At 47.4% G+C, this 19,049-nt stretch overlaps 2 protein-coding genes across 2 annotated transcripts; one reads left to right on the plus strand and one right to left on the minus strand.

The window, feature by feature from the left end:
- Positions 1 to 275: 275 nt before the first annotated feature.
- On the plus strand, positions 276 to 4,964 carry NEFL (neurofilament light chain). The gene is made up of 4 exons (XM_075174617.1): positions 276 to 1,375; positions 1,905 to 2,029; positions 2,979 to 3,298; positions 4,384 to 4,964. The coding sequence occupies exons 1-4, from the start codon at positions 320 to 322 to the stop codon at positions 4,560 to 4,562; spliced, it is 1,680 nt and encodes a 559-aa protein (XP_075030718.1). The 5' UTR covers positions 276 to 319; the 3' UTR covers positions 4,563 to 4,964.
- A 5,771-nt stretch (positions 4,965 to 10,735) lies between these two features.
- Positions 10,736 to 15,535, minus strand: NEFM (neurofilament medium chain). Its single transcript, XM_075175039.1, has 3 exons — positions 14,375 to 15,535; positions 13,940 to 14,064; positions 10,736 to 12,657 (listed from the first exon to the last, which is right to left on the minus strand). The coding sequence occupies exons 1-3, from the start codon at positions 15,434 to 15,436 to the stop codon at positions 11,304 to 11,306; spliced, it is 2,541 nt and encodes an 846-aa protein (XP_075031140.1). The 5' UTR covers positions 15,437 to 15,535; the 3' UTR covers positions 10,736 to 11,303.
- Positions 15,536 to 19,049: the final 3,514 nt, after the last annotated feature.

Raw genomic sequence — 19,049 nt, forward strand, 5'->3', positions numbered from 1 at the left:
GCGAGGAGGGCCCAAGGCAGGCCCCAGGTGGGCCCGAAGGGGGCCCGAGGCGCGGGCGATGTGAGGCGGGCCCAAGACGACAGGGCCATGCCAGAGCAAGCTAACAGGGAGCGCTGGCCAGCCCAGCCGCAGCCCCCCGACCCGCGGCAAGGCGCGGAGCTCGACAAGGCGCGGAGCCGGCCGTACCTCAGCGCGGCGGCGCTCCTCCCCGCCCCGGCCCGGCCCCGCCCGGCGGCTGCGCCTGCCCGCCCTCCCCGCCGATAAATAGGGGCGGTCGGGCAGCGCCGTTCCACAGAGCAGCCGCTGGCCCCCCGCAACCATGAGCTCGTACGGCTACGACCCGTTCTTCCCCTCCTACAAGCGGCGGTACGCCGAGAGCCCGCGGCTCCATGTCTCGGCGATGCGCAGCAGCAGCGGCGGCTACAGCTCGGCGCGCTCGGCGTACTCCAGCCTGTCGGCGCCCGTCTCCTCGGTGTCGGTGCGGCGCAGCTATGCCACCTCCAGCGCCTCGGGCTCCCTCCTGCACTCGGTGGACAGCCTCGACCTCAGCCAGGTAGCGGCCATCAGCAACGACCTCAAGTCCATCCGCAGCCAGGAGCGGGCGCAGCTGCAGGATCTCAACGACCGCTTCGCCTGCTTCATCGAGCGGGTGCACGAGCTGGAGCAGCAGAACAAGGTGCTGGAGGCCGAGCTGCTGGTGCTGCGGCAGAAGCACGCCGAGCCCTCCCGCTTCCGCGCCCTCTACGAGCAGGAGATCCGCGAGCTGCGGCTGGCGGCCGAGGAGGCGACGAGCGAGAAGCAGGCGCTGCAGGGCGAGCGGGAGAGCCTGGAGGAGACGCTGCGCGGGCTGCAGGCGCGCTACGAGGAGGAGGTGCTGAGCCGGGAGGACGCGGAGGCGCGGCTGCTGGAGGTGCGGAAGGGCGCGGACGAGGCGGCGCTGGCGCGGGCGGAGCTGGAGAAGCGGGTGGACAGCCTGCTGGACGAGCTGGCCTTCCTCAAGAAGGTGCATGAGGAGGAGCTGGCGGAGCTGCAGGCGCAGATCCAGTACGCGCACCTCTCCGTGGAGATGGACGTGTCGGCGAAGCCCGACCTCTCCGCCGCCCTGCGCGACATCCGCGCCCAGTACGAGAAGCTGGCGGCTCGCAACATGCAGAACGCCGAGGAGTGGTTCCGCAGCCGCTTCACCGTCCTCAGCGAGAGTGCCGCCAAGAACACCGACGCCGTCCGCGCCGCCAAGGACGAGGTCTCCGAGAGCCGCCGCCTGCTCAAGGCCAAGACGCTGGAGATCGAGGCCACCCGCGGCATGAACGAGGCGCTGGAGAAGCAGCTGCAGGAGCTGGAAGAGAAGCAGAGCGCCGACATCTCCGCCCTGCAGGTGAGGGGGTCGGGGTTTGCAGGGGGAGGTTGTGGCGGGCATTGCTTCTGGCTCACGCTGTAGCTATATTGCGTATCTAAACTGTAAGGGGCCATAAAATTATGGTGCAAAATGCCACAGAGCCATAACGCATGAAATACCATTTACACATATACCCGTAAAGCCTTATAGCCGTATAGCATTATAAAAAAGATACCCTTAAAATTAGAAAAAGCATGCAGAGGCTAAAACCAAAATGAAGCGATACACTGATTTCATGCATGCTTTAGTCCGTGGGTAGCAGAAAATTGGGCTCTTACCGCTAAATAGGGGTGGAATAATAGGGTGTAGATACAGGGGTGGGAAAACCCTGCCAGGGAAGGTGGGATTTGGTAAATGGTGCCTTTTTGGCTGAGCTGGAGCTGTTCGTTTTCTCTGTCTGCTAGAGCAACATTAAGTTAATAGGATTGGAAAAATTCCTTGCAAGGTATTATTGCTAGACATGGGAGAATTAAGAATTTTACGCTGTCAATATTGTTACTTCCAACAGGATACAATCAACAAATTGGAGAATGAGCTGAGAACCACGAAGAGTGAAATGGCTCGGTACTTGAAGGAATATCAAGATCTGCTCAATGTGAAAATGGCCCTGGACATCGAAATTGCAGCATATAGGTATGACGGGGGGAATGTTTTAGTAAGTCAGAACTCGGATCAGGTTCCCGTTCTCTCTTCGAGAGAATTCATTTTATTTATCATTCCTCCAGCAAGAATTTTCATAGATAGATGTCAAAGTTTAATCAGATCTCCTCCGTTGTCTTGCTATTGGAAGAAGCAGTGCTTTTGAGGTAAAATATTCAATCTTCAGTGTAGCAAACTTCAGTGAGTATAATAATATGTATGTATATGCAGACGCATACAGAACTCTTAGCTCGGCAATATATAATCTCAGTTCTCCATCTTTACAGATAAAAATACCTGTTCTGTACTTACAGTGAAGAGATCTTGTATTGGTGGAACTTCTTAATACAGATGGCTGTGTTCTCAAAATTGGAAACCCTTTACATGCTTTTAAGAACGGGCTTTGTTTCTAACTCAGAAGCAATTGCCTGCAAAGCAAATATTTTACAGCAGAATTGCTGCTAAATAGGTGTTTAATGTTTTGTCCTAGATACTGTTAGAAATGGCAAATGCTGAAACAGAGTTCTGTGAATGCCACAAGGGGGAATATTGAGAAGGTAGCTATAAACCTTGTCTAATAGCGAAACATAACATCAAATTGATATATCTGCATTGTTCTCTGCAACCCTGCAGGCTACCAAAATACACCTTTAACTTCACCTGCTATAGGGACCTAATCCTAGAGGTTTTTTCCCCATTACTTCTTCTAACAAGGAAGAGTATTAATTCACCAGTAATGCACACTTCTGAAACTTTTAAATTATTCCAAGAAGATTGCCTCGTAGTTACTCATTATGGGCTAGTTTTTGCACTCCTAAGTATGCAGTCTCTAGAGCTTGTGCTGCTCAAAGTATAGTAGTATCTTGGTCCATAGCTGAATCTGCTGAATACTGCTGCAGCATAACTGAGTCTAATTTCTGTTTGCTTTTTTTTTTTCTGCTAGAAAACTGCTGGAAGGTGAAGAGACCAGACTCAGTTTCACTAGTGTTGGAAGCATCACCAGTGGCTACACCCAGGCTGCCCCGACTTTTGGCAGGTCTGCCTACAGTGGTCTCCAATCCAGCTCCTACTTGATGACAACCCGTTCCTTCCCCACATACTACTCTAGTCATGTCCAGGAAGAACAGATTGAAATAGAGGAAACAGTTGAGGCTGCTAAAGTGGGAGAAGCCAAGGCAGCCCCTGCAGAAGAAGGTGAGGAGGAAGAGAAAGAGGAAGGTGAGGAAGAAGCAGGAGGTGAAGAGGCTGAAGAAGAGGAGGAAGGTACTTATGGTTACTTTCAGATCCCTCTCTTTCATGCTTTGCCCTGCTCATATGGGGTAAAACCCAGAAATCCTGATGACTAAGTCTAATGATTAGGCCTCTCTCATTGTCTGCTCACGTGAGCAAAGGATCGCGGGATTAAGCACATAGCATTTAAGCAGGAAAGCCTGAATATTGAATGGAAGATAAGGTAAACGTTTAATATCAGGCAGATTATAGGACTGATTATACTCCCTTGGAAATCACTGGGTGTTTTTCCATTCAAGTTTCCTGAAACAAGAATGGTAATACTTCAACAGTTTGTAATGTTTATATTCTTATGGCAGCAAACAGTACTTAGCAATTACAGACATCCTCAAAAAGGAGGAACAAGGACATCCTGAGCTAAATACTAATTGCCAGAGAGTAGCCCATGATAATAGGAACATCAGCTGATGTCTGTGGATATAACTGTTGAGTTCAGTGGATAGCAATATATATTGCCTGAGGTCTAGGTAGTTTTCTTGTTCAACCAAAGTATATGCCACTTCCTTGTTGCCCCATCATTTATTTACCAAACTCACATTTTAAAGAAAATGTAAAAGGAATGTTATCCAGCGTTGCTTTTCCCAACTTCAGTTGCATAGCTCTGAAGGATTTAACCTAAACATACCTGAAATGCATTGGTTACCATTGACCTATTCTAGTTGTTTATTAGTGTAAAGATTAATTATAATGAAGTGATAGCTAAAGAGCCAATCGGAGAGCAATGGCAAGATTCCTTTTTGAACTCAAGCCTCTGGATAAGGCTTAAACCAATGAGTCCACAGTCAATTATTATTTTTCAAGGGCCATGATTTTGAAAAGACCTATAAAGTGTTTCACTCCCTCTGAAATCTGGGATAAGTTGGTTGTGTAGTTTTGCTGGTCTCCCTTGCAAGTCCTAGACAAAAGTCCCTGCTTTCATGCAAAATGAGTTGCCAGCCCCATCGTGTTTAGCTGCCATCCAAATGTGTGGGGTTGAAGGATGCAGGTATGCTGGCTCCCATTAAATTGGGATTAGGAACAGTACATCGATGTGAAATACTTCTTTTTGTCTTTCAAAGGTGCTAAGGAAGAATCTGAAGAAGCCAAAGAGGGTGAGGAAGAGGAAGGAGAAGGGGAAGAAACAGCAGCTGAAGAAGGGGAGGAGTCTCAGGAAACTGCTGAGGAAACTGGTGAGGAGGAGAAGGAAGAGAAAGAAGCAGCAGGAAAGGAAGAGAGTGAAGTGAAAAAGAAGGCTTGATTTTTAGGCAGTCTAGCTTTCTCATCAGGTCAACAGAATAAATGATGATTGACTGAGCTAAAATTGCAGTCTCACATATTTAATTCAGTGACCACTGAGGTTTAAAGTTAATGATCTATGATGTTTCTCTCTGTGCAGAGTATCAGTATGCTTGCAGAGCACCCACTGGCTTGCTCCCTGAATGCCGCATGGTCTACACGTATGAATTCAGGGGTTATGTCTTTCTTGGGTGATTCAGAACCTTAAAATATAAAACGGGGAAAAAATAAGTCATGGGAATGAAAGTTATCTTTAACTTGCATTTAAAATAATTATGGAAACCTTGGGTGGGTAAAATAATGGAGGCTTCAATAAGTATGTGCAATAAAGCTAGTCAATAAAGTTACAGAAATGCTTACACAGATTCCTTGTATGTGTCATGTGTCACTAATGCGCTTAAAAAGTTGATAAAGTGATGTATCACAGTCAATCTTTCAAGCAATCTTTCAAGTGTAACAGGATATGGGATAGTGGTTTCTGTCTCTAGGTGATATGCTTGGGGGACTAATAGGTGGACAAAGGATTTCTTGATGGGGCTGTGAAATTCCACATGGAAATATTACAATGGTGAAAATACACTGGAGTCTGAATATGCCGTTAGCTTTGTGATGGGTCTCACTGGGCTGTTGGATGCACACAAGAACAAGCTCCCTTTTGCCTTGTGAAAAAAGAAATTTTAACACACCAGTACAGAAACAAAACGCAAACATGCCCGTTAAACGTTGGTAAGAAGTTGTTCAATGTCTGACGGTTCAGCGATGAAAGGGAAGAATGACTGCTGATGTAGGTGAGACTTGGAGCAATGTCTGTATATTTAAAAAAAAAAAAAAAGCTGGTGTGAGGTGTTAGAGGGAAGGACAATGTGGGGGGAGTTCTCTCCGCTACTTGAATGAGCTGCCTTTCCAGGCTGCTATCTTAAGCCAATCCACTATGGACTGAAGATTGATTCTGAAATGGACTGAAATGATTCTCATTTTCTACTGAGAATTTGTCAGGGCCTTTTAAAGTTTTGAGTATGAGCCAAAGAAAGGTCTAATCTGTGATCAGGCACAAAATAGGAACAGCTCAAACAGCAGCAAAGGCTGACAATTCTGAAAGCAATGTCCTGTAGTCTGAGCCTATTTATTTTCAATTGGCTAAAGTTGATGCATAAAATTAAACCTTGTCCTAAGGGCAAGTACTAGACTAATGCTGCAAATTAAACCACTTTAAATAAACTAAACCTATGGAAACCCACATTTAAAAAGGCATTACATGGCTGCACTAAAACTTCTCACAGTCGCTCTCAGCTCAATGGATTTTTTTGTGTAGGACTTGGGGTTAATTTTTAATTCTGTACGCTGACTTCGTGGTATCAGTTGATTTGCGTTGGTTCTCCTCGATGGCTACGTTCAGAGAGAAAGGAGGTGTCTTTTTATACAAACTTCAGGGGTGTTCCAAAAGCATCTCCCTTTTCAGAGTTGAAAGAGTTATAAGAAGATGATGATGGATGAGGTAAGCACTTAAAATAATTCTTTCTTTCCATGTTCCCAGGAAAAACAGCAGGAAAAAGAGAAAGAAGCTATGGTAAAACTGTTCAGGAAGCAGAGTTTGTACTCATATGCCATAATTCCAGTATCTCCTGTTCAGGGAGTCCCAGTATCATTTCCAAATGCTTTTTTTTTTCCCCCCCCTCCCTACTCTCTTCTTTTTTTGATGCTTTTGAGAACCAGAAGACAAACATGTAAATTAATTTTCCCTTTCTTCAACAACATCTCTTCTTACAAATCTTTCTTTTCACGTTTCCCTTCTGCTTTTAATGGAGATTTTTCCACATGCATTTATGCAGACTTATTTTTACAAAGCAGATTTTGTTTTCTGTCTCCAGGAGAGCAGTGGTGAGCGGGGGGGGGGGGTGCTTGCAGTGCCCCAGGCCAGAGACTTGACTACGCTGTTTACTCAGCGCTTTTAAAAGCTGTTGATGGGATTGCAGGAGACCTGCTCCTTCTGGTATGTGACGCTCTAGTTCAAACCCAGTAGAAGATTGAGTCTAAGAGATGGTACCTGGAAATTCATCTGAGTGCCCTATCAGAAAACGCTTAGCATTGCACTTCAGTTGGGAGAGAGTTTCTGCTCCTACACAGCAAAAAACATGTTATGCACCAGATTAGAAACCATCACAGCCATTAAAGCCAAACCACTGCTAAATAGATGGGCATATATTAAAACCACTGCCTCCATCCTGCCTTTCTCTAAGCACTCTGAGCTCCTTATAACTTTGCAATATCTGATTTTGCTTCCTCTTTCCTGTCTTTTTTTTCAAATAAACGCCTTCGTTCAGTCCTTTGTATCCCTTTCACTTCTGGGAAGCAATACAGCTTGCAGCTCTCTGAAGTGTGGCAGCCAGACTGCTAGGGATGCTCTCAAACCAGCACATTTAGGGATACACCAGCAAACACATTTCCCCTTGCAGTGTATCTCAGTCCGATCCCCACTCCTTATGTGATTTTTAATGTATTGCAGCTAGAGGAGAGATTTCACGACTCTGCAGGAAATGCGTGAGTCAGAGCCGTGGCAATGAGCTGCAGAGAGTGACAAGCTGCAGTGACCGTCCAGCCTGGTTTGTCACCCCCCGTCCTGTCTTGCCGCTAAGGTAAAGTGGTGGGAGGGAGGACGGCAGCGTGCGTTTGCGTGCCGAGGTGCTCTCAGGGCTGTGGGGATCCTACTTGGCAACACTCGCTTCACCTTTGAAAATCCAGGAGCTCGCTTTGACGCAATGCAGTAAAAGCAGGCAGAGGGAGACACGATAGAAACTTTAACCCAAGTTGCAGCTGCAAGTAAAGCCCCGAGTCTGCCCCGAATGTTCTCCTGCTGTTTGGGCAGACGGGTCTGGATCAGGCCGAGATCTCAGCACGGGAAAGGCAAATACAAGGAGGTCCTGAATGTTTTTCTTGGGACACGGATACACACGCACTCCCCTTCCACTCGGCAAGAGGAAAAGTTGTACAGATATAATATCCAGATTCTAGGAATTTACCTTCCAGTAACTAACTAATTGACAATTCATCGTTTGCTGCCTTCCTAGGTTAGTTAAGGGTAGTTCAATCCTGAACAGAGGAGGAAGAAAGCCCACATGTGAACGGGAAAAGCACAGACCCTGATGCCCGGAGAAAATTCTAGTGCCTGACTCAGCTCCCTGGCAAATGCAACCTATTTGTGTTTTGTAACTCTTCCCGGTTTGTTTCCACCTGGAAGTTAGTTCTGGGATGCTGAAAATCTCTTAATCATAGCTCTTCCACAAGCCGGTACGGTAAAAAGATCCTGGTTTAGAGCCCTCCAGCTCCTGAAGTCACGGAGGTCTTGATGGTCCACCTTAAAAAAGATGTAAAAATCCTCACAGTAACTTCCTTTAATTATTGTTTCTAGAGTTTGTATTATTGAATTATTGTAATTAGAGTTTTTCGTATTGATCAATGAACTTCTGTGTCTGAAAGTAATTAATCCGTTCACTGGTTATGCACAGTCTGAAGAAGTAATTGGTGCAGAACAGCCAAATAACATACAATTTATGCATCTCTGCCCTGGAATTATGCTATCTTTTGAAACTGTTTGATTGCAGATGTCAGTAGACAAAACCTCTTGGCAACATTAAATATTAATCAGTTCTTATAGTTTTATAAATATTTAGAAATGTGTTAATTTCTAAGTTGTGGCTTATTTCTCTTAGGATTTGATGGAAACATTTGCAGTGGGAAATAGACTAAAGTCACAAATTTATTTTGCGTGTTAGAGCAGAGAAAAAAAACGCAGTTCTGGGTAATAACTGAAGACTGAAATATGTTTTGGGTGGAAAAGGAGGGGAAATGAAGATATTTTGAAACACACCACGCCAGTGCGTAGCCCAGGAGTTTGCCTCCCACACAGGCTGTGCAGTGACCTCCCAAAACCATTCAGGAAAGTCAACGTACCCTGGGCAGAAGCGTTGCTACAGCCCCCTTGTACAAGAAACTGCAATCCTGGTTGGACTGCCGATGTGCAAGCAGAATCGAAACAACACGACTAATAATCTCTAGGTCCTTGTACCTCTATCCTACCAGAACTGAAAAGAAAGCGTAATACGAAAAATAGCAAGCCAGTTTGGGACCCCACCTGCACCTGTGTAAGCCCACGTTAACGTGTTCTTGAGTCTCCCACTGACGTTGACATTTAATTCACTGTACAAGGTGACCCTTCTTCACCTCGATGCTGAAGATGCCTGTCTTTCTATGCTGAGGGGTGGTAGCCTGCTGGCTAAATGTCACAGTTTGTGACATTTTAGCAGATTCTAGAACTTATTTATGTTAAATATTGGTCTCTGGTTTAGTTTTTGGTTTTAGTGGTGGTGCTCTCTTGAAAATTTTGATTAGACCCAAGAGGAGCACAGCTTCGATGCTCACAAACCGTTGGGCATTTCTATATTTTAACAGAAATTGGTGCAAACACTTACTGACAATAGGTGAGTGTGACTGGGCTACTTAACAACTTCTTCATAAAGGTATAGTTATTTTTATGTCACATACACATTAACTTTCACAAATAAGCTCGCTACAGAGAAGCTGCCATTTAATTTGCTGACTCTGCTTTAATTAAACGTCTCTCAACCAGCACGCTGTTGAGCACAGATTTCCATTATTGATATCAGCAGGAGAAACATTCATTACTTTGCTACACAAAGACATTCAGATTTGTTTGAAAGGCTTATCTGCTGTGGACTTTTTACGATTTCTCCAATGGAGAACATGCAGAACCCTTTCAATTAAAAACTACTTGATCTTCCATTATTGATAGGGTAAAGAATTGGAAGGCATATGCAAATCATAGATTTTGATCAGACCCTCAATTAGTCAACAGATTTCAGGACAGTCCATGTACTGAACCCAGGCTTAAAAATTATTTGCATTTCTTTGCTAGTTAGGGGAGGTGAGGCAGTAGCAATGTTCTTCATTTTCCTTTTGAAACGTGATAGAAATAAACGCAATATTAATCCCATAATAAGACATATTAGTTCCCCAAATTGGAGTTGGGGCCCTCCTCTTTTTCTCTTTTGTTTCGTCTCCATTTATTTTCCATGTAGAGGGATTTTAGAGCGCCCTTTAATTGGCTTTCTTCTTAATAAAGCTGACCTGGAAGTGGCAGTAGACATAGGCCAATGCTTAGGAGACCTTTCTATTGGAAATTTAAAAATGCTTTATTTTGGTTTTATCTGTCAGTCATAGCGCGTATAATCTGAGCCCTACTCAGCCTCAGTTCAGACTCTGGAAGGATTTCATTTCTACAGCTATTTTCAAACGGACAAATATGTAAAAAATGAGTTAGGAATATCTTTGGGTACATGATACCAGTATAATCTTTGGGACAGTGTCCTTTTTCCAGGAATTTATTTGCTCTCGATTTTGGAATTCTGGCTTTAAAGGCAGATTGCATCTGTTGATCATTTGAGGCAGAGAATTGATAAGGATGTTCCCATATAATTAAGGCAGGAGGGGAAAAAATAACCAGAAGCTACCTCATTTTGATGAGCACATGGTGCCTTGGTTGAGATTACTTAATGCACACTTAAGTGACAAAGTGGTGTCACAGAAGATACCATGACCAGTTGTGGTTCACAGACAGGCTATCTTCACAGGAAAAAATCAAGGAATGATCTGGAAATAGCCATGTCTTCAAGGTTCTCCTTACATGTTGGGACTGGTGTGCAGGGAGGAAAATTACACTTGCAGCAGAGTTTAACACTTTTACACTTGGTACAAGCAGGATTGCTCAGATAAGTGATGTTAGCAGCACGTGGCTTCGGGACCTTCCTGTTGCTAGCAAAAGCAATTGCAACCCCTCTAAGCAGCTAAAGGCCAGGCAGCAGAATTCAATAGATTCCTCTCTACTCTAGGAAGCACGGGATATGGCTCTTAAGTATTTGCTTAAACCAGCTCAAGTATTTGTGTTATGTTACAGGAAATTTGTTCATCATATCCAATTCAAACTTGTTTTCTAAATGAGGACACTAAGGAAAAACTCAAGCAGCTTTTCAAGCCATGCAACACTGTTCCTATCCAGGACAGGGTATTGAACTTCAGGGAAGGATTTGAGTTGGAAAAAAGTCACCAGACAAGTCATGTTTTCAGTATTGACCTTTATTGAGCAAGAACTGCTGTGACTGTTTTACATCAAACAACAAAAGGTTGCGTACTGTGCATGTCAACTAGGTTCTCCCATGAGCAAAAGTCCACCCTAACTGCACCAGTGAGGTAAACATAATTATTTATAAGTAGCTTTTTTTAAGGCTAAGAGAGTTCTGGTTCTCATGAATATTCTATTACTGTTTTCTGTTTGTTTTTGGCTCAGTTGGTTCTTTGCATAATACATCTTAAGTCGTTCCTCAGATATGTCCCTCCAACAGCTCAGGAAATTCAAAAGCTTCCTTTGCACATTTCATCTCATGCACTATTATTAGTATTATTTTTTAGATGCCCAAGCTCTGTGGAGGGAGTACATCTTGAGCCTGCATGCATTCCCCCCCCCTCCCCTATATTGCACAAAAAAGTAAAATACTGTGTGTCTGGAGCCTCCATGAGAGAACCCGTTCTGCTTTGAAGCCGTCACTCACATGCATTTTGCAGCTGTCATATGGCTTAACCTTTTGCACCAACCCAAGCTCTTTAATTTTTTTAAATTTAGCTATGATTTATTTTATTCGGTCTCTTTAATCTCTTTTACTACAGCATGTGAAGTAACTTTCTCCACTTTCTTGGTGGACACTAATTTCTCCTCAAAGCTTTCTTCATGTTCCTCTACCTTCTGAGTGACTGTCACCGACTTTGTGATATATGTGGTTGTACTGTCCCCACCTTCACCAGTGATTTTCTCCGCTTTTTTGGTTACTACGATTTTCTCACCCTTGTCATCAATTGGGCTCACATCTAGGCCATTGGTGACAACTCCCTTGTCTTCCTCCTCAACCTCCTTCTCTTTGGATTCTTCCTTTTTCTCCTCCACCTCACCATTCACTGCAATGTCTTCTTTCCTGGACCCCTTCTCTACCTCGCCACTAATTTTTGTTACCTTCGTGACAGTGATGGTCTCCTCCACCACAGCCTTTCCATCTTTGACTGGGGAGGCCGGCTTCTCCGGAGAACGGGGCTTCTCCGGAGTCACTGGCTTTTCTGGAGAGCGGAGCTTTTCTGGGGTCGCTGGCTTTTCCGGAGAACGGGGCTTCTCCGGCACCGCCAGCTTCTCCGGGGTCACCGCTTTCTCTGGGGTCGCAGGCTTCTCTGGTGTCGCGGGCTTCTCCGGGGTTGCTGCCTTGTCTGGAGAGGTTACCTTTGGTGTCGCTGGCTTCTCCGGAGATGCTGCTTTCTCTTCCTCCTTGGCTGGTTTCTCACCACCTTTCTCCACCTTCTGTTCTTTTCCTGCTTCTGCGGCTGTTTCTTTCTGGACAGCCTTGGCTGGCTCCGTTACAGGGGATTTCGGGGGGGATTTCGGGGGTGACTTTGCGGGAGGTGTTTTGACCTTCTCCACCTTTGGTGCCACCTCTTCAGCTTTGCCCTTGGCCTCAGCTTCTTCCACCTCTTCCTCAGCCTCCTCCCCTTCTTCCTTTTCCTCTATTTCTTCTTTTTCAGAACCTCCTTCTTCTGCAGCGTCAGATTTTGCAGCTTCTTCCTCCTCTGCTTCCTCTTCCTCCTTCTCTTCTTCCTCAGGTGCAGCTGCTTGTTCTGCAGCAGCTTTCTCAGAAACAGCTTCTTCCTCTACAGCTGCTGCTTCTGCTTTTTCTTCCTCCTGTTCTTCTTGCTGGGCCTTGGCTGCCATTTCTTCCGCAATAGCTGCTAGGGCATCTTCCATTTCAGACTTTTCATCCTCTACCTTAGTCTCTTCAATGATTTCTTCTACAAACTTGTGCTGGACCTTCAGCTTTGGTGGTTCAATTTTTGTTTTCTGAATTTTAGTGGATGCTATTGTGACAGATGGTTGTCTGTGGGTGAATATGGGTCCAGTAATGCTTCCAGAGAAGGCACTGAATCTTGTCTCTTCGCCCTCCAGTAGCTTCCTAAGGGAATCGGGAGGAGGAAAAAAAAAAAAACCATGAGCTTAGAAACCCAACGTAAGGGACAGCTATTGGAATATTTCCCTGTCAGCAGGATGAAACCGGTTTGTATGTGGAATATGCTAGAGCTGATCAGCATAATCCATTGCTCACAGCCCCAATTCGGCTTTCCTTGAATCAGCTCTTTTGCAAAATTCATATTCAGCAAACAGCTTTTAGCTTGGTTTGCATGTGGCAAGTCTAACACCTTTGGCTGATCAGTTGAAATTAATCCTTAACGTCAAAAACTTCATTATGGCCTAAGTCAGCACAGAGTATGGCAAAATAATTAACTTCATAGGATGCATTATGACTTAGGCGAACTGAGAATTTGACACAGCCAACAGACCCAAATCAAATATTGTGGCTGAGATATTCAAAGCCAATTAGAGCATATGTCCTAGTTCAATAGTTTGGGCACCCACCTTTCTTGTGCGGCTGTGAAAACTGAAGAGACTTTTGTTCAGCTAACTTGGGCAGCAAACAGCCATAGACCCTAGGGTATCTGTGTGTTTCTCTGAACAGCCTCAGGAATTTAAGCAGATCTGGAAATGTTTTTTTTGGTTTTACTTTTCTTATATTCAAATTAATGTTTTTCATCTAAGCCTGTGACCCAGAAAAATCAGCAGTTCTCCGATGAGAGTTCTGAAGGGATGCAAAGGAGATGAAAAAAACCTGCCAGGTGATGGCAATAGCAAGCAATGTTCCTGCTCCAGATTAGAGGGGATGCCTTTAAAGGAAAGTTGAGCAAGAAAAGCAAAAGTGTTTGAGACAAGCAGATTAGCACACTCTGCTTGAAACCATGATCAAGCAAGTGCACTGTCTCTCTCAAGCGATAAAAGGGAATTCAAGTGACAAGCACCGCTTGCTTGGCATATGCAAGGCAAAGTAGACAGGAATTAAAAATAAACTTGTCTTTTGCTGCATCCTCTGCTTTTGTAAACAAGGGCAGAATGCGGCACCGGGGTGCCACTGCACTGAGTCATGCTACCCTGCACCCACTGAGCTCGCTGGGAGCTTTGCCACTGATTACCAGAGAGACGGTCCCTAATGAGCTCGGGGTTCTTACTGCAAACGCTCTAGTGTCTGCGTAGATTTTGAAACGGTTGTAGTAATTCAGTCAAGCTCTGACATTACTTGTGTTCACTGCATGCAGACATTTCTTATCTGTGGTAAAGCTTCCTGAGCCAGCAGCATCTGCAGTGCTATTAATATTCCAGACACGTCCGCAATGATCCTACTGTACCTGTATGCAGCAATTTCAATATCCAGGGCCATCTTGACATTGAGGAGGTCCTGGTATTCCCTCAAGTGCCGTGCCATTTCCCACTTTGTTCCTCTAAGCTCGTTCTCCAGCTGATGAATCGTGTCCTGCAAAGGAGACGCAGAAAACCTCTGTGACACAGACACACGCTTCGTGCAGAGACAGAGCGGAGAAAGTTCTCACAAGCGACTTTCAGAAACTCTTTCCACCGCCCTGGGAGGCGGTGCGGGGATCACAGCAGGACCCACCCGGCTCCCACCGCCCTCCCCACCACCTCCCCCCTCCCGCAGCCAGCCCTCTCGGGGACCCTGCGCCTCCACCTCCCCCTGCGCGCACCCCCGGGTGCCGCGGAGCTGCTCCCCGGCACCGCCCCCGTCCCCCCCAAGCTCGGCGCAGCCCGGGCCACCCCCCCGCTACCTGGTAGGTGGTAAGGTCGTTGTTGTGGCGCTCCTCGATGTCGCTGAGCTGCCGCTCCAGCGACTCCTTGGTGCCGCGCACCGACTCCAGCTCGATGCTCTTGGACTGCAGCTGCCGGCGGTACTCGGCGATCTCCTCCTTGGCGGAGCGGATGGCCTCCTTGTTCTGCTCGGCCGCCTCCGTCAGCTTGGCGTAGCGGCACTTGAACCACTCCTCGGCCTGGTGCATGTTGTGGTCGGACTGGCACTCCAGCTGGGCGCGGATCTCCTTCAGCGCCGTGGTGAGGTCGGTCTTCAGGTAGTCCTTCCTCTCCACCGTGGCGTGGGACGCCTGGAGCTGCGCCAGCAGCTCGGCCACCTCCTCCTCGTGGTTACCCCGCAGGAAGGCCACCTCGTCCTGCAGCGACTGCACCTTCTTATCCAGCTCCGCCCGCATCAGCGAGGCCTCCTCCATCTCCTTGCGCAGGGCGCGGATGGTGGCCTCCGTCTCGTCGCGCAGCCGCGCCTCATCCTCGAAGCGCTCCCGCAGGCGCTGGATGTCCTCCTCGATGTGCTCCGAATCCAGCTGGATCTGCGCCTTCTCGTGGCTCACCTGCTCCAGGGCACCGCGCAGCTCCCGCAGCTCCTGCTCGTAGGCGTCGCTCAGCTGCGCCCGCCCGGCGTGTTTCTGCCGCAGCGCCGCCAGCTCCGCCTCGATCTCCTTGTTCTGCTGCTCCAGGTAATGCACCTTCTCGATGTAGCCGGCGAAACGATCGTTCAGCCCCTGCAGCTGCTCCTTCTCGTTGGAGCGGCTCAGCTTCAGCTCGGCCGCGCCGTTCAGCAGCGAGGCCTGGCTGACGTCCAGGCTCTCGGCGGAGCTCAGCACCGTCGAGCCGTAGGCGGCCCGCGGCACCCCCAGGTTGGGGCGCTTGTAGGAGGAGGAGACGGTGCTGCCCGAGCCCCGCGACCACGACTGCGAGCGGAACCCGCTGGACGGGGAGGCGCTGGTGCGGCTGTAGGCGGCCCGGGTCTCGGTCACCCGGCGGTACGAGGGGTTGCCCAGGGGCTCCATGGTGTAGCTCATGGCGGGGCACTCGGGGGCGGCGGGCGGCGGTGCGGCGCTGCTCCGGCCGCCGCCGCCCCTTATATAGCCCCGCCGGGCGGCAGCGGGGCGGCCCCGCACACGTGTGCGGAGGGCGGCCTCCCCCCGGCCCGGCCCCGGGCCCGCCCCCCCGCTCCGCCCCCCGCCCTCGCCTCCCCCGCGCCTGCCCCTTGCCCCGGCTCCCCCTTCCCTTCCCTCGCCCCCGCTCCCCCTCCCCGGCCCCCAGCCCCTGATGCCCCCCATGCCCCTTCCCCGCTCCCCCTTTTCCTTCTGCTTCCCCCGCTCCCTTCCCCCTCTCCCCCCCCCTTGCCGCTGCTCCTCCTTCCCCCTTTCCCATTCCCTTCCCCCTTGCCCCGCTCCCCCCATTCCCTTCTCTCTCCCCTCTGCTCCCCCTTTCCCCTGCTCCTTCCCTCTTGGCCCTGCTCCCTTCTCCCCCCTTCCCTAGGCCATCACCTTCTTCCTTTTCTTCCTTTTCTTTCTTTTCTTTCTCTTATTTTCTTTCTTTTCTTTCTTTTCTTTCTCTTATTTCCTTTCTTTTCTTTCTTCTATTTCTTTCCTTTCTTTTCTTTCTCTTATTTCCTTTCTTTTCTTTCTTTTCTTTGTTTTCTTTCCTTTCTTTCTCTTATTTCCTTTATTTCGTTCTTTTCTCTCTTTTCTCTCTTCTCTCTCTTTCCTTCCCCCGCCTCCCCAGCCCCCCTCCTGCAGCGGCCATGGCGGAGCGGAGCGCGGTGCCGGCACCGGGCCACTGCCGGGGGGCGGTGGACAGCGCCCGGCGGAGCCCGCAGGGTAGGGGCCGGGGCTGGGGCCGGGGCCGGGGCCGGGGCCGGGGCCGGGGCCGGGGCGGCACCGGCGGCTGCAGCACCACGGGCAGCTCCCGCCGGGCGCAGCGGGGGCCGCCCTGCAGCGGGTGAGCGGGGCAGAGGGGTCCCAAGATGCAGCCCCCCGCCCCGCAGCCCCCCTTCCCCAGGCGGGGTCTGACATCTGAAGGTCAGGAGCGGGAGGAGAGGGGCGGCTGGGGGGGTCGCGGGGTTGCTCTGCGGCAAGGAGGGCTCCCTGCAAAGGCTCCGCTGCGCTCGGGGCGGAGGACGGGCGCAGGAAGGGTCTGCGGGAGGGGGCTGGATGCAGCCGTTGCAGTGCTAGAGCAGCCGGGCAGTAAACAAGAGTTTGACAGACCCCCCTGGCATCCAAAATCCTTGATCTTGATTCTTCTTCCCCTCCTTTTCTTCCTCTCTTTTCCTCCCACCCTCACATTTTAATCTAAGGCTTGGTGCATTGCTTAGAAATACGTTCTCCTTCCTTGAAACCTTGTTAAAAATTATGTTTACAGGGTACGATATACTTTGCATGGGTTGCATTACCAGCTAACATCCAGACTTTGAACTCCTCTTGGATGGATTACAGCTACATAGGCAATTGATTAGTAGGCTGCAAAGCAAAAAAACCCCCAACTGCTGGTGCTAGAAAAAGCACTGCTACAGCTCCCATTGCAAAGCAGAGGAATGCTGAGGGGGCGAAGATTTTAACTCCTCGTTCAGAAAGGTGCTGAAAATGTGTGTCTGCCTGTGTTCAGTAGCAATTTTTAAGTAGGTGATCTTGTTAATGGGCAAAATCCTTCTCAAAAAATTGCCTTCTCACCTTTAACCCGGGACATGCACAGTGCCTGGGTTTGGTGCTGCTGTGTCTTCGCGGTGGAGGGTTAGGGAAGTCTGAGGGACAGGGTTAAACTTTGCAAACCACATGGAACATCGTACCTCTGCTGGCTCATTAATATGATGCTGTCATAGGACTGCAGCACTGCAGTCAGTGGAGAAGTCAGAATTATCCAAGCTATCTGCTGAATTGTATTTGCAAACATAGCCACTGTTTAACCTCTCTGGAGTTTTATATGGTAAACATAGAGAAAAGGTTTTATTATAATTGAAGCAATCACGGATTCTAAATCTGTTCCATTAATTTTGCTAAAAGTTTTCTCCATAGGCAAAAAGCATCCCTTTGGATTTAATTGGAAGTCAAAACAAAATTACTGTCTATTATGGCATTGCGTTTTGTTTCCTTTTAGGGAAAAAGATATGTTCCGATCTGGTTTATTACTGCTTTTTTTCCCTGTTAAGTAAAGACTGGGAGGGGGGAACAGCTCACGTTTTTATACATATGGAAAACTTACTGTAAAAGAAAACATCTGCTTAACAGAGGTACTTGGGAGTTTTTTATTATCCTTTATTATCCTTTTAATCTTCTGAAAACAAGTGTTGAACAGCAAGTAAGGAGGGGCATACTGAACTTTGTAATAGAACTCCCTTTCATTAAATACCTTGATGCATGGATTGTTTTAAACTGATTACCCTAAAAATCAGGATATTTAGATGAGAAGAAGTTTGCATTCACAGAGGCATTTACAAGCCCGTACAGAAATCCTTCTGAAATAAAAGACATAGTTTTAATTTAAAGCACATTCTTGCAATGTCCGTTTCTGCTCTGTAAGCAGAGGCAGGCGGACGGTACTCCCGCTACGTTATCCTGAAGGTGATCTGAAGGTTAGAATGAGTCAGGGAAACCCGTCTAAAATGTTGCCTTATTTCTGATGAGCAGCTAATCCCTTTTTCCTTTCTCTCAATAGCCACTTTGGAGATTTTGAAATGCAGACTAATATTTTTGCTTATAGAGAACTTTTTGCCTCAAAGTTTAACAAACAAGCAACCTGATGTCTCAGGCTTTGAAGCAGAAGGGAAGGAACAGGCACTCCCACGGGATCGAAAAGCAGCGGCATTGATTTTAATCTTGATTATACACTATTGACAAACCTGCATTAAAGAAATACTATAGGAGGATGAGACTGAGTTCTGCAGCTTCCTTAAAAAAAAAAAAAAGGAAAGAAAATACAGAAGGTGGAGTTGCACGACAGACTGCTTGCAGATAAAGGAGTTTAAAATATATCCAGTGATAATGAATTAACTTGAATATCTTTAAAAAAATTACAGAATCGGATGAATAGAAGAAAAGGGTTTTTTTGGGTGGGGTTTTTTATGTTATAGAGACAGCAGAATGAAGACAACTGGACAGATAATACAATGCAGTTGGTTGGAGCTATTAAAAAAATTATTTATCAGTGTAAAGGGGGTTTCTCTTGGTAAGTGGCTGCCTGTTTTTAATATAAGCCTGATTTAAGCTTCAGCTTAAGCAATTTAATCCTGAATAGGACTTAGTGATACCCGTGCAGGGAGGGCAAACAGTAATATCAGAAGGAATTTTGTCAGAGTGAAAAAAGAGTGAGGAAATCAGAATTCGGTCCACTTTTTATGTTCCACACCACAGAGCAAGGTAAATTGGTGTGACTCTCCCAGCCAAGGAAGTTATTCTGGTTTATGTCAGCTGAAGACCTTGACGTCCTAGAACCTTATTTGGTCACCATAAACTTATAATAAATAATGGCCCAGATAATCAGCTGGTGTAAATTGGTCTCATTCCAGCAGAGTCAAGAGAGCAAGGACGGATGTTTCAGTCCAGCTGAGGATATGTCCTCCTCTATAATATTTATATAGCGACAGCTATGGAAGAAAACACTTAGATTTATGCACTAAGGGCCTAGTCCTGTTGG

This window comes from Calonectris borealis, chromosome 27, assembly GCF_964195595.1.
Source record: "Calonectris borealis chromosome 27, bCalBor7.hap1.2, whole genome shotgun sequence".
Classification (NCBI taxonomy): domain Eukaryota; kingdom Metazoa; phylum Chordata; class Aves; order Procellariiformes; family Procellariidae; genus Calonectris; species Calonectris borealis.